Genomic DNA, 12,638 nt, shown 5'->3' with positions numbered 1-12,638 from the left:
ATAGGACCAGATGCCATGATCTTAGCTTTCTGAATGTTGAATTTTAAGCCAACTTTTTCACTCTCCTCTTTCACTTTCATCAAGAGGCTCTTTAGTTCCTTTTCACTTTCTGCCATAAGGGTGGTGTCATCTGCATATCTGAGGTTATTGATATTTCTTCTGGCAATCTTGATTCCAGCTTGTGGTTCTTCCAGCCCAGCATTTCTCGTGATGTACTCTGCATAGAAGTTAAATAAGCAGGGTGACAATATACAGCCTTGACATACTCCTTTTCCTATTTGGAACCAGTCTGTTGTTCCATGTCCAGTTCTAACTGTTGCTTCCTGACCTGCATATAGGTTTCTCAAGAGGCAGGTCAGGTGGTCTGGTATTCCCATCTCTTTCAGAATTTTCCACAGTTTATTGTGATCCACACAGTCAAAGGCTTTGGCATAGTCAATAAAGCAGAAATAGATGTTTTTCTGGAACTCTCTTGCTTTTTCCATGATCCAGTGGATGTTGGCAATTTGATCTCTGGTTCCTCTGTCTTTTCTAAAACCAGCTTGAACATCAGGAAGTTCACGGTTCACATATTGCTGAAGCCTGGCTTGGAGGATTTTGAGCATTACTTTACTAGCGTGTGAGATGAGTGCAATTGTGCGGTAGTTTGAGCATTCTTTGGCATTGCCTTTCTTTGGGACTGGAATGAAAACTGACCTTTTCCAGTCCTGTGGCCACTGCTGAGTTTTCCAAATTTGCTGGCATATTGAGTGCAGCACTTTCACAGCATCATCTTTCAGGATTTGAAATAGCTCAACTGGAATTCCATCACTTCCGCTAGCTTTGTTTTTAGTGATGCTTTCTAAGGCCCACTTGACTTCACATTCCCGGATGTCTGGCTCTAGGTCAGTGATCACACCATCGTGATTATCTGGGTCGTGAAGATCTTTTTTGTACAGTTCTTCTGTGTATTCTTGCCACCTCTTCTTAATATCTTCTGCTTCTGTAGGTCCATACCATTTCTGTCCTTTATCGAGCCCATCTTTGCATGAAATTTTCCCTTGATATCTCTAATTTTCTTGAAGAGATCTCTAGTCTTTCCCATTCTGTTGTTTTCCTCTATTTCTTTGCACTGATCGCTGAGGAAGGCTTTCATATCTCTTCTTGCTATTCTTTGGAACTCTGTATTCAGATGCTTGTATCTTTCCTTTTCTCCTTTGCTTTTCGCTTCTCTTTTCACAGCTATGTGTAAGGCCTCCCCAGACAGCCATTTTGCTTTTTTGCATTTCTCTTCCATGGGGATGGTCTTGATCCCTGTCTCCTGTACAATGTCACGAACCTCCGTCCACAGTTCATTAGGCACTCTATCTATCAGATCTAGGCCCTTAAATCTATTTCTCACTTCCACTGTATAATCAGAAGGGATTTGATTTAGGTCATACCTGAATGGTCTAGTGGTTTTCCTTACTTTCTTCAATTTAAGTCTGAATTTGGCAATAAGGAGTTCATGATCTGAGCCACAGTCAGCTCCTGGTCTTGTTTTTGTTGACTGTATAGAGCTTCTCCATCTTTGGCTGCAAAGAATATAATCAATCTGATGTTGGTGTTGACCATCTGGTGATGTCCATGTGTAGAGTCTTCTCTTGTGTTGTTGAAAGAGGGTGTTTGCTATGATCAGTGCGTTTTCTTGGCAAAACTCTATTAGTCTTTGTCCTGCTTCATTCCGTATTCCAAGGCCAAATTTGCCTGTTACTCCAGGTGTTTCTCGACTTCCTACTTTTGCATTCCAGTCCCCTATAATGCCAAACCTTAGCCCCATCAGGGTTTCCAATTCCTGGTTTTCTCTGTTCTAGCTTCAGACCCTGGGGCTGGGGTGGAAGCTTGTGGCCCAGGTTGCTTAGCCCAGGCCCCAGGCAGCCCGAGGCAGTGCTCGCTGAGCCGGCTACAGTCTTGTTTCTCTTGCAGGCTTAGAGCACCAGGTGAAGAGAAGCATTAACGAGATGCTGGCCGACAGGCGTCTCAGGAACGACAACCTCTACGCACAGGTGAGGGGAGTGGAGGGGGGAGACTCTCCTGGGGCCTGCTGAGGCCTGTGGGCAGGGCAGGGCCTCTCTCTTGGGAACCCACAGTCTGATGGAACAGACACCGTCGTGCTAGTGTGACGGGGGAGATCTTGGTCCATTCTGGGGAAACGATGGGCTTCTATGGAGTAATGTTGACTCCCCCGAGAAGTGTTGTGAGACGGGAGAGGTGGGGGTCTGCAGGGGTGAGGGGTGGGAAGGTGGGGGTCCGGGAGACTTAGTGAGGAGATGGGGTGGGAGGAGGCCCCAGGAGTGGGGGGCCCATGCCTGAGTGTGCCCGGGGCAGGCCTGGCAGAGTCCACGCAGTCAGTGGGAAGAGGCCCGCTTCTCCCCTGCCCGCTGAGCCGGGCAACAGCGTGAGCCTGGCTGTGGCCGGGGGGATGGCAGCAGGCACTCAAAGAACCAGAAAGCACCGGGGTGCAAACCCCAGGCCCACTCCTTCCTCGCTCTGTGCCCTTGGGCAGGTCTCTCGAGCCTCAGGGTCCCATCCGGGGTAGCAGTGGCAGAAAGCTGTCGTGAGGCTCACACCAGCTGAAGGGCACAGGGGGCCCTCAGCTGACGCTGCCCCTTCCTGGCTCCCTGGGCTCTGGGGCCTCTCCCCTCACCCCCAGAGGTGCATCGACTGGAACCGGGAGGTGCTGAAGCGGGAGCTGGGCCTCACCGAGCATGACATCGTGGACATCCCGCAGCTGTTCTCCCTGAAGGACGCCTATGCAGAAGCCTTCTTCCCCGACATGGTGAGGGTGCCAAGGGAGGTGGGGTTCCTTCTGCCCTGGGGGCCCGGGAGTCCTGGTGGGCGGCCAGTCAGGGGTCCGGGGGAGAAGCCCTCCCTGTCCGAGGGCCTCTGCAGGGCTCACCTTTGGGGGCAGATAGAGAGCATCTTCATCACTAGTTCCCACCAGGGTGACTTTGCCTGCCTCGGGGCACTCTGCCCCACAAGGAGGATGCCACGGCATCTGGTGGGTGGAGGCCATGGACAGGCAGACACCCTGCGGTGCCCAGGGCGGCCCCAGGACGGAGCGCTTTTCCCCTGAAAATGGAGAGCGGGAGCCTGCTTTGGGTCCAGTGCTCCAAGCTTTTGCTCGGGTGCCTTGGCTGCCTGTCCTGCTCCCCAGGGGCACCCTGGCTGTCAGTAACACGGGCAGCTGAGCAGCAGATGAGCCACTGGGATCTCACGGCTGGGGCCCCTGCTGCCCAGAGCGCCCCTCAACCCCCTGGGAAAGGATGTGGAGGCATTGGCAACAGCGAGTAGGGGCTCCCAGTACGGGAGACCCTCCTCCTTCAGCCTGGGGCCTCTAGCTCGAATCCCTGTCGCTGGACAAGCCAAGGACGGGGTGTGAATCGTGAGGTCCTGATTGGATTCAGGCAGGACCGCGTTCACTCCTCACCCCTCGCTGTGGGCTCCCTGTAGAGCCTCTGGAGACAGGCCTTCACACCCTCGGTTTTGCTGATATTCGGAGCTGAAGATTTTGTCTGCTGGGGGTGGGGGACGTCCTGTGAATTGTAGGATGGTTGAAAAGCACCCCGAAAGGTAACGTCGGCCTGGCTGAGAACTGCTGCTCTGAGGCGGTGCTGTCAGAACCTTCTCGGACGACGGAAGACTTCTATGCCAGTATGACGTGGAAGCCGCCACACGTGGCTTCTGAGCGCTTCAAATGTGGCCAGTGCGACTGAAGAGCAGATCTCCTCTCAGTCAGCACCGCTGTGGCTAACGCCACTGCACCAGGCGTCATAGCCCCAGAGGTCGGCCTGGCTCCGGCTCTGCTGAGGCTGGAGGAGGGGCCCACAGCCGTGGTCGCCCTCCCTGGGTTGCAGCCTTGTCCACAGCTGCTGGGAGCCCCCTCTCCGAAACGCCGCCCTTTATGGGAATCTCCCAGCTGCAGGGCAGACCCAGCTAGAGGACCCCGGTGTGTCCACACCGGAGGACTCTCAGGGAACGCTCGGTTAACCCCCGTTTGTCAGACGCAGAGAGAGCCTGTTGGAGCACAGAGGTCATTGCCTGGGGTCTCCAGGGAGCAGATGGATCGGCCTGCTGTCCCCCGAGTCCCCGGGGCGCAGGGCCGGACTGGCCGCATCCCTGAATGCCAGCCTCGGGTCTTCCCCCTGCACTGACCCCTCTGCATGCCCCCCTTCCATCCCTGATGTTCCGGCCCGTTAGCGGGCAGCAAGGCAGCGCAGGGCAAGGCCATGGGACTGACGCCGTGGACCTCCCAGCTCCACATTGGTCCCGGCAGCAGATGGCCCTGCAGGGCAGGCTGGAGGGAGTGGGGCCAGGGCTGAGGCGCGCATCAGACCGCCCACCCGACCCTGAGATGACCCAGCGAGCCCGTGTCCCTCTGAACACCACGGACAGCTCCTCGGGCCGGCCGCTGGGGCCAGACGCTACCTCTGAGAAGCCTCCACTGCCTGCAACGGGCAGACTTCCCTTCCCATCGTTAGGGCCCCCTCCAGGGAGACAAACACAGCTGCCGCCTTGCTGGGGCTTGCCCCCACCTCTCAGCGCCGCTGCAGCCGCAGCGCTGTGCTCTGGCAGAGGGAAGGGAGTGCGGCGTTGGCATGAGTCAGACCTGAGTCACAATTCAGTCTCCCCGTCCTCTGGTTGTGTGCCCTTATTATGCTATTTAACCTGTCCAAGGCATGGCCTCGCAGCGAGGCTGTGAGGTTTACTGATACTACCTGGCACCTGGAGCATGCTCAGGAAACGGTAGCCATGATTAATGGTGGGTGGGAGGAATGGCCAAGCACGATGTGTTCTGCACAGACGCTCCACACCTGTGACCTGTGCACCTGTAGACGAGCACTTCTGCTCGACAAGTTTTCTGGCAGATGATGGTAAAGTCTTGTTCTAACAGAACTGTTATCTAATCTTCTGATACAAGGAAAGTGTTGGAGGAAGGGTGACTTTTACTGGTGTGACGTTACCACGTATGTTACTGGCAGCCCTGCCTGTTATTATCATTACTTTTTAATTTTTGGCCATGCCGCGTGGCATGTGGGATCTTAGTTCCCTGACCAGGGATCAAACCCACGCCTCTTACACTGACAGGGCAGAATCTTAATCACGGGGCTGCCAGGGAAATCCCAAGCCCTGCCTGTTATCAACCCTCTCTTCCAACTATGCATCTGTATCTTTGCTGCTTCCAGAGGCCCTAGTTCTGAGGGCCACCCTTGGTGCCCAGGGATGAGAGAGGAGAGGAGCAGGCCCTGGGGTGGGTCTGCCCAAACCTGGACCAAGAAGGGGCCCAGGTGGAGCGCAGCCCCGGCAGCGAGGCCTCTTTCTCGCCCCCTCCCCGCAGGTGAACATGGTGGTCTTAGGCCGGCACCTGGGCATCCCCAAGCCCTTCGGGCCCCTCATCAACGGCCGCTGCTGCCTGGAGGAGGAGGTGCGGTCCCTGCTGGAGCCGCTGGGCCTCCACTGCACCTTCATCGACGACTACTACGCCTACCACAAACTGCTCGGGGAGATCCACTGTGGCAGCAACGTGCGCCGGAAGCCCTTCCCCTTCAAGTGGTGGCACGTGGTGCCCTGAGCCAGCCCACCCGGCGTCCTCCCAACCCCCCGCCAGGGAAGCCAGCCAGCGTGAAGAGCCTCCACCTGGCCGCCATCCTCGGGGGGCCGTGTGCACCCCCCCACAAGCACCCCCAAGTGTGCTGGTCGCCACGGGTACCAGGATACAGGGAGGGTCACCGCACACTCAGCTCGGGAAGGATGGCCCTCCTTGCCCCCTCGCCTCTTCCCCACCCATGGCTCCCAGAGGTTCTGGAGACCTTCAGCAGCCTTAGCACGGTCCAGGCTGGCCACGTGTGCCCTCAGTGGGTGCCCCAACTTCAGTTGCCCCCCTCGGTTCTGAGATGATTCCCTCCGTGTTTGCACCAAGAGTGGGGCCCACAGGGCCCGGGCCCTGGGTCTCCAGGCCACCTGTGACTCGAGTAAGACCAGGAAGGGGGATGTGGGGCCCCTCTTTCCTTTACCAGCTACTGTCTCCTGCGGCAGACCCACAGTCTGTGACCTCCCGGCACCCCTCAGCCATATTTACATAGGCAAATCAGGACAAGGAAACTCGGTGTCCCTGGGCCTGTTTTAAAAAGAAAAGGCATCAAAACTCCTGTTAATGCCTGCCTCCATCCTCAGAAAGGCGCTTGTTTCCTGTTTGGAAAGCCTTTAATTATCTGGCTCAGACAACACCGAGAGGCCAGAGCGGGGAGGCAGGCCCTGCGGGAGGGGGACCCGCTTCCGCCCCCGCGGCCTCCCAGGCTTTGAAGCCTGGGCTCCGGGTGCGATGAAGCCTGGCTGATCCAGACCCAGCAAGGAGGGGAGGCCCCGATGTCAGAGAGGGTGGGAGGGACCATTAGGTTATCTCTGCGGGTGCGGTTTAATTTCCTTTAATAGCCCTTAATTATTCCCCTCCGCTCTGCAGGCAGTGGGAGGGAAGGTTTGCCCAGTCTCTCCCAGCAGCTCTGCCACCCGGCGTGCGACTTGGGTTCCACCTGTGAGGAAGGGCCCTGTGTGCGCCCCCCACCCCCGGGAGGGAAGGCAGAGCTGCCACGGGAGCTGGCAGCCTGGCCCCGCGTGAGGGCACAGGGCTGGGGGCCTCCCCCGACAAGCAGGGGCAGGGGGAACCCGCCAGCCTTCCTCCTCCCAGTCTCTGGGGCCAGCCTCGAAGCTCTGAGCCCCTGGTTCCCGCTGAGACTCAGACCGAGCCTCCTGCCCTTTAAACCCTCTTAACCGCGAACCACTTGGCGTCACAGGCGACCACAGACACTGGCCTGTGAAATTGATGAAAACGGAGCGGCTCTGGTTTCGGGGGCGGGGCGGGGCGCCTGGCTCCTCCCCCTCCAGGAGGCTCCGTGGAACCCGATTTGCACGCCCTGGTCTAACCTGGGCGCCTTCCGCTCACCATCCTGATGCCCCCGGGCTGAGCCAAGAGGGGAAGGCGGCTCTTCAGCTGCCAAAGGTGTGCAGCCAGGGTTCGGGGAAGGGGCCGCTGGCGGGAGGGGAGCGGGCGTTACGAGGGACGGGGAGGGCGGGGCGGGCCTTCCGGAGGGCACGGGGGCCGGGAGCTCTGGAACGGCTGCTGGGCTGGGGGTGGGGCCGATGTTCCCTCTGAGAATGTTCTAGGTGACTGGTCACCTTCCTTCTGATGAATAAAAATGTCAACACGCATGTCTTCCTGGACCTGTCTCTTCGCTTCTGTTCTCTGGGCCGTGAGCAGGAGGCGGGGGAAGTCAGTATGGTGGCGGTTGTGGGCGGGGGCGGGGAGGGCCGTTTTCAGTTCCCCCCACTATGCTATCAGCTCCTTGGCTCAACTTCCACTGGCCATGGGCAGCTCCTACCCAGCTGGGAGAGCCCCCAGTGCCAGGCAGGCAGGCTGACACAGCAGAATGGCTGGCACATGCCCGTTGCCCTGAGGCTTCCTGCTTTGCTGAGATGGTTATCAGAGGAGGGTGGATCCTGTCTCTTAATTCCTCTCCCTTCCCTGGGCTGTCTGCTTCCTCTCTCAGGGAGGGTTGAGGGGGGTCTGTCCGCAGAGTGAGACAGTCCCCAGCAGGACTGATGTTCAGGGCCACAAGCCATTTCATTCCTGCCTCGAAACCTACTAAGCTAGGCCTCAGTGGTCTGATTTTGGAGGCCTGAAGATATCCTACATCCTTGGTGCTGCCTTGAAATGCTCCTTTGACACTCGCTCACTCATTCACCTTATTTGAGGTTTATTGTGGACTAAAAAGCAAAAACTGACTGCCTGTCAGTCACAGACACTTTAGTCTGACTAAACCACAGATCCCTTTCTAAAAGCTGGCGTGCGTTCTCTGGGGAGAGGGGAAGCAGGGGTCCACCTGCACGTACAGAGCTCCGGGGCTCTGAGCAGGAGGCTGCTCCTGTCCCTGCACAGCGGGCCAGGCCCAGAGGGATGCCCTGGTTTGTGCGTCTGTTTCCCAACTGTCCACAGACAGGCTAAGGCCCCTGCCTGGCGTTTCCTCCTCAGCTCTGACTGCTGTCAGAGCAGGCTCAGCCCCCAAGCCATTTTACAGCCCGAAAGGCGAAGCTGTCGCTGGAACCAGCCTCTCTCCTTGCGAAGAACACCCTCTGCAGACCGAGTGGGGTACCGGAGCACCCGTCTTAGACTTGCTGAGATCCCGGAACTTGTGCAAACACCCCCAGCCAGGGACTCGGGGTCAGATCCTGTCCCCACCCTGCCCCAAACTGTTAGCATCACCAGGAAGGAGGGTGGAAACTTCTGCTCAGCACCTTCTGGGCCTCCCTGGGCAGGGCGTGTCTGCTATTATCTCTGCTGGGCTGCTGCCTAGCCGCATTGTCCACGGATGAGGGCACCACAAGGGGACAAAGCCCCAAGGCTGCACAGCCGGCGCCTGGTGGAGCCTGGGTCCCAGCCCAAGACTCCTCTCCCAGAGACCTTGCTCCCACCCTGTCAGGTGGCCAAACGCCCTCCCTGGTCTCAGTCTCCCCACCTGACAAGTGGGAGCCTTCCTGCTCTGACCTTCTATGCTCCTCCTGGCCAGAGAGTGTTTCCAGAAGCTTTTTGCATCTAATAATAATAATAATAATAAACAATAACAGCAACACCCATAATAAAATAATGCTGAGCTCCACACTAGAGCTCTTCTCACGTTGTCCCCATTAACTCTCACAATGACCATTTTTCAGATGCCAAATTGAGGCACAGAGCAATTAAATGATTTGCCCCTGGTCACTCAGGAAGTAATTGCGGCAGGGTGGCAATCCAGCCTGAAAAATCCATGCTCTTAAGAAAAAGACTGGTGTTCCTCAAAATGCCTTGAAATGCTATAGTTCAGTTCAGTTCAGAAATGCTATAGGGCTGCTTGTAAAAAAACAAAAATTCCGGGGGAGTTCCCTGGGGGTCTTGGTGGTTGAGACTTCATCTTCTGGGGCAGAGGGTGCAGGTCGGACCCCCACTTGGGGAGCTAAGGTTGCACAAGCCTCAGGATCAGAAACCAAAACATAAAACAGAAGCAATATTGTAACAAATTCAATAAAGACTTGAAAATCAGTGCAAAAAAAAGACTCCAGATGCCAGGCTGCTTATCAAGTTGGAGGCTGGACCTGGGGATCTGCATTTTCATCAGTTTTCCCAGCATGGCAGAGAAGCTCCCCACTGACAACATCTTGTCTCTGAAAAGACAGAAAAAGAGGGTGAAGAGGCTGAGAGTGGAAATCGAGAACAGTCCCCTGATCAACACCCTGCATCTGTGACCCCTCCAGGGTCCTGGTGCCCTGGCCAGGTACCTAAGGGACTTAACGTTCTCCCCTTAAAGTGAGAAATTAACTGTCTGCAGGCCTGGGTGGGAGCCACAGGTTCATATGCAAACTCCCGGCTTCTTCCTGCCAATCCTGAGCTCGTGGCTCTGGGAAGGAGCTGGGCTTCTGGGACTGGAGCCAATGAGCTAGCATTTGGGGCTGGTGGGGCGGGGCCAGGGTCTTTTAAACCGCATGCCAAGGGGCATCTGAGGCTCAAGCCCAGGTAGAGGCCAGCATGTCTCTGCAGAGGATTGTGCGCGTATCCCTGGAACACCCCACCAGTGCCGTGTGTGTGGCTGGAGTCGAGACCCTGGTGGACATTTATGGGTAAGAGCCAGAAGCCTGGGGGTGGGCACTGCAGGCCCCTGGTGCCGACCCCGGGCTCTCCCTGCAGGCCGTCCTGGGTGCTTCCTGACTTGGCTGCCCTCTCCTGAGTCTTGGCCTTGGAACAGCAGCCAGGCGTGCAAGGAGGTCTTTGCCTTTCTCAGCCGGGCTTCTTCAAGACCCCAGCCAGGGGGCGTGAAGTGTAGGGGACTGAATGAGGGTGAAAGGCCCTGTCGCTCTGGTTCAGGGCCTCAGAGGCTGCTGGGCACTTGCCCCCGTCCTGACGATCCTGCAGGCTGAGCTGGGGGGGGGTCTCACTGGGTACACAAGACTAGGAAGAGGGGTACCCACACCCCCAGCTTATGAGCTCTGCAAGCTGGGCATCAATCCTTTTGTAAAAAAAAAAAGAAATCACTTACACTCAACAAAGCACTTACTCTGTGCCAAGCACTGTTCTAAGAGCTTGACAAGCCTCTTGAATTTAATCCTTGAACTTGAACTCCCAAACTTGACTTTCACAACAACCGGAGGAGCTGAGTTTATTACTAGTTTTCTTTTGCCTGATGGATGTGGAAATGGAGGCACAGGCAGAGCAAGCCGTTGGGTCAACCACACAGCTACCAAGCGGCGAAGCCAGCGCTTAAAGCTGTTCCTGGTCGTGTCTGCTTTCTGCTGCTTACGGAGCCGCACCCGTGCGTTATGCCCCTGCTACCGCCGCGGCCGTGGCCGTAAAGCCAGAGGCTGGGGGGAGGCCCCCGTCTTCTCTCTCTCCCCCCGGAGGAAAAGGAGAGTTCAGGCAGGGTTTCAGGAGCTGGGCGCTGGGAACCACCAGGAAGCCGGCTTCTTTACTTCTCAAGGCGTCCTCGGGGGTCCTGGGTCCAAGACTGAGCGGGGAACGCAGGTACTCCGGGGGTAGGAGAGAAGCCCGCACCATGCCGCTCTTCCCATCGCGCAGCTCTCCGCGCTCTCCTGAGACGAGCCTGCGTTTCTCAGCCTCAGCACTGTTGGCATGGTCATTGCTTGTTGAGGCGCCAGCCTGTGCCCTGGGAGATGTTAAGCAGTGTGTCTCTGGCCCCCGCTCAGCAGATGCCACTGATCACCCCTCACTTGTGATGGCCAAAAACACCTCTGGACATCGCCCAGTGTGCCCTGGAGGGAAGGTCACCCCCACCTGAGAACCAGCATTTTAAACCAGGACTTTAAAAACTGGAGTTAACTTACAAGCAGAGACAGGGTTGGTCCCAGGGCACTAGAGGAGAGGAGCTGAGGAGCTGGTCTGCAGCAGGCTGAGGGTGGGTAGGCAGTGAGGACTGGGATGGGGTCTTGGTTGCTCCCGACACAGAGAGAAGCCCCAGATGATGAGGAGGGGTGCCCGTGCCAGCTGGCGCCACCGCCTCCCCCAGCTCTGCATGCCCGTGGGGGTGACTCACCTGCCCTGCCTACCCCATGCCCGTCGGGCACCTGTGTCTCTTGTTTGACCTGCCACAGGAAGCCTGGGACCGGCCCCTCCCCTGCAGAACTTTCTAGAGGATGGAGGATGGCCTTGGACCGTGAGTGGCAGAGGCAGCAGTGTCTTGGGGTGATGTGGAATGATAGGCCATCCTTGGGGTTCACGGAGGAGGCTGTGGGTGGGACAGCCTCTGGCCTCAAAGGAGAGACTCTCGGGCCTCTAATGACCAGCCCGTCTCGGGGATGGGGAGGAGCTCCTAGTCTGTTCATCGGCACATCCATCAGGTATTAATACTCCTTCGGGGTCTAGTGTGCGCTAGGCATGGGGACACAGTGGTGAACGAGCAGACGTGGCCCTGACCTCTGAGAGCCCTGTCCCGAAATTCTAGCCGAGGCTGGACCACCTCGCAGGGGTGCTGTGGGGATTCTTGTCTTGCAAGCAAGCGGGACCAGATTACTTCTAAAGCCCCTTCCGACTCGGAGATGCTGTGACTCGGCATCCTGGGTGCTCGGACCGTGGGCCAGCGGGAGAAAGGGAGTGGGTGTGGTGGTCGGCCTTGGCTCTGCCTCCTGAGAGCTGTCGGACCTTGGGAAAGTCACTTCACGTCCATGTCACTCTTTCTTCATCTGTAGAATGATTGGGTGTGGTGGTCGGCCTTGGCTCTGCCTCCTGAGAGCTGTCTGACCTTGGGAAAGTCACTGCACGTCCATGTCACTCTTTCTTCATCTGTAGAATGAAGGGCGTAATTATATCAGCAGATGCCTAGAGCCTGGCCCATGCCCTAGAGTGCGTGTGACTAACGCTAACTAAGACTCCAGCCCTTCTGTGAGGTGGGTACTGTCTTCCTCCCCGTCTCAGAGATGAGGAAACTGAGGCACAGAGAGGCTGTGTCATTTGCCCCTGTCACACAGCCAGAGAGGAGAGGCAGGGCCAGAATGCAGCCCGGGCACTTTGGCCTTCACTTCAAAGGGCTGTGGGCACGATTGAGATCGTGCATGTAGGGCACGTAGGCGATGCCTGGCACGTGAACATTCAATTATGGTAACTGCTGCCATTATTACCACCACCATCATCATCTTAAGTATCTTTCCTGGCTCTCGAGACAGCCTCGAGTGTCCCCAAACCATCCACAAGATGGCAGAAAAACCTGTGAGCCCTGCTGGGAGAAGGCGGAGAGGAGAAAAGAGAAATTAACACAGGCTAGATGGCTGGATGGCATCACTGACTCGATGGACGTGAGTCGGTGAACTCCGAGAGTTGGTGATGGACAGGGAGGCCTGGCATGCTGCGATTCATGGGGTCGCAAAGAGTCGTACACGACTGAGCGACTGAACTGAACTGAACTGAGCAGTCAGGGTGGGCTCCCTGGAGGCAGAGCCTTGCAGGACGAGCAAGACCCCTCGGGATCTCTAATCACTAGCAGATTAAACCTATCTTCCTTCTTTCCGCTGAGTTGGAGGTGGCCCAGGCTTGGTGAAGGGGTTTTGCTCTCCCTGTTCGGGGTAACACACAGACATGATGAGCCGCG

General features: G+C 57.0%; 2 protein-coding genes across 2 annotated transcripts in view; both read left to right on the top strand.

Moving 5' to 3' along the window:
- The window catches only part of LOC109576230 (protein-arginine deiminase type-1), a 44,711-nt gene extending 37,644 nt beyond the window's left edge, over positions 1 to 7,067 (top strand). The window contains exons 14-16 of the mRNA XM_070778078.1: positions 1,945 to 2,024; positions 2,672 to 2,797; positions 5,357 to 7,067. Coding sequence (XP_070634179.1) covers positions 1,945 to 2,024; positions 2,672 to 2,797; positions 5,357 to 5,590 — 440 coding nt within the window. The 3' untranslated portion in view covers positions 5,591 to 7,067. The remainder of the gene's footprint in view (positions 1 to 1,944; positions 2,025 to 2,671; positions 2,798 to 5,356) is intronic.
- Positions 7,068 to 9,571: 2,504 nt separating this feature from the next.
- The window catches only part of PADI3 (peptidyl arginine deiminase 3), a 30,068-nt gene continuing 27,001 nt past the window's right edge, over positions 9,572 to 12,638 (top strand). Inside the window, exon 1 of the mRNA XM_019986086.2 lies at positions 9,572 to 9,663. Within this exon, the coding sequence (XP_019841645.2) occupies positions 9,572 to 9,663 (92 nt within the window). The remainder of the gene's footprint in view (positions 9,664 to 12,638) is intronic.

The sequence above is a fragment of the Bos indicus genome, chromosome 2, assembly GCF_029378745.1.
Source record: "Bos indicus isolate NIAB-ARS_2022 breed Sahiwal x Tharparkar chromosome 2, NIAB-ARS_B.indTharparkar_mat_pri_1.0, whole genome shotgun sequence".
NCBI lineage: Eukaryota > Metazoa > Chordata > Mammalia > Artiodactyla > Bovidae > Bos > Bos indicus.
Note: the sequence above shows the minus strand (reverse complement) of the source record. Positions and strands in the feature narration are given on the sequence as shown.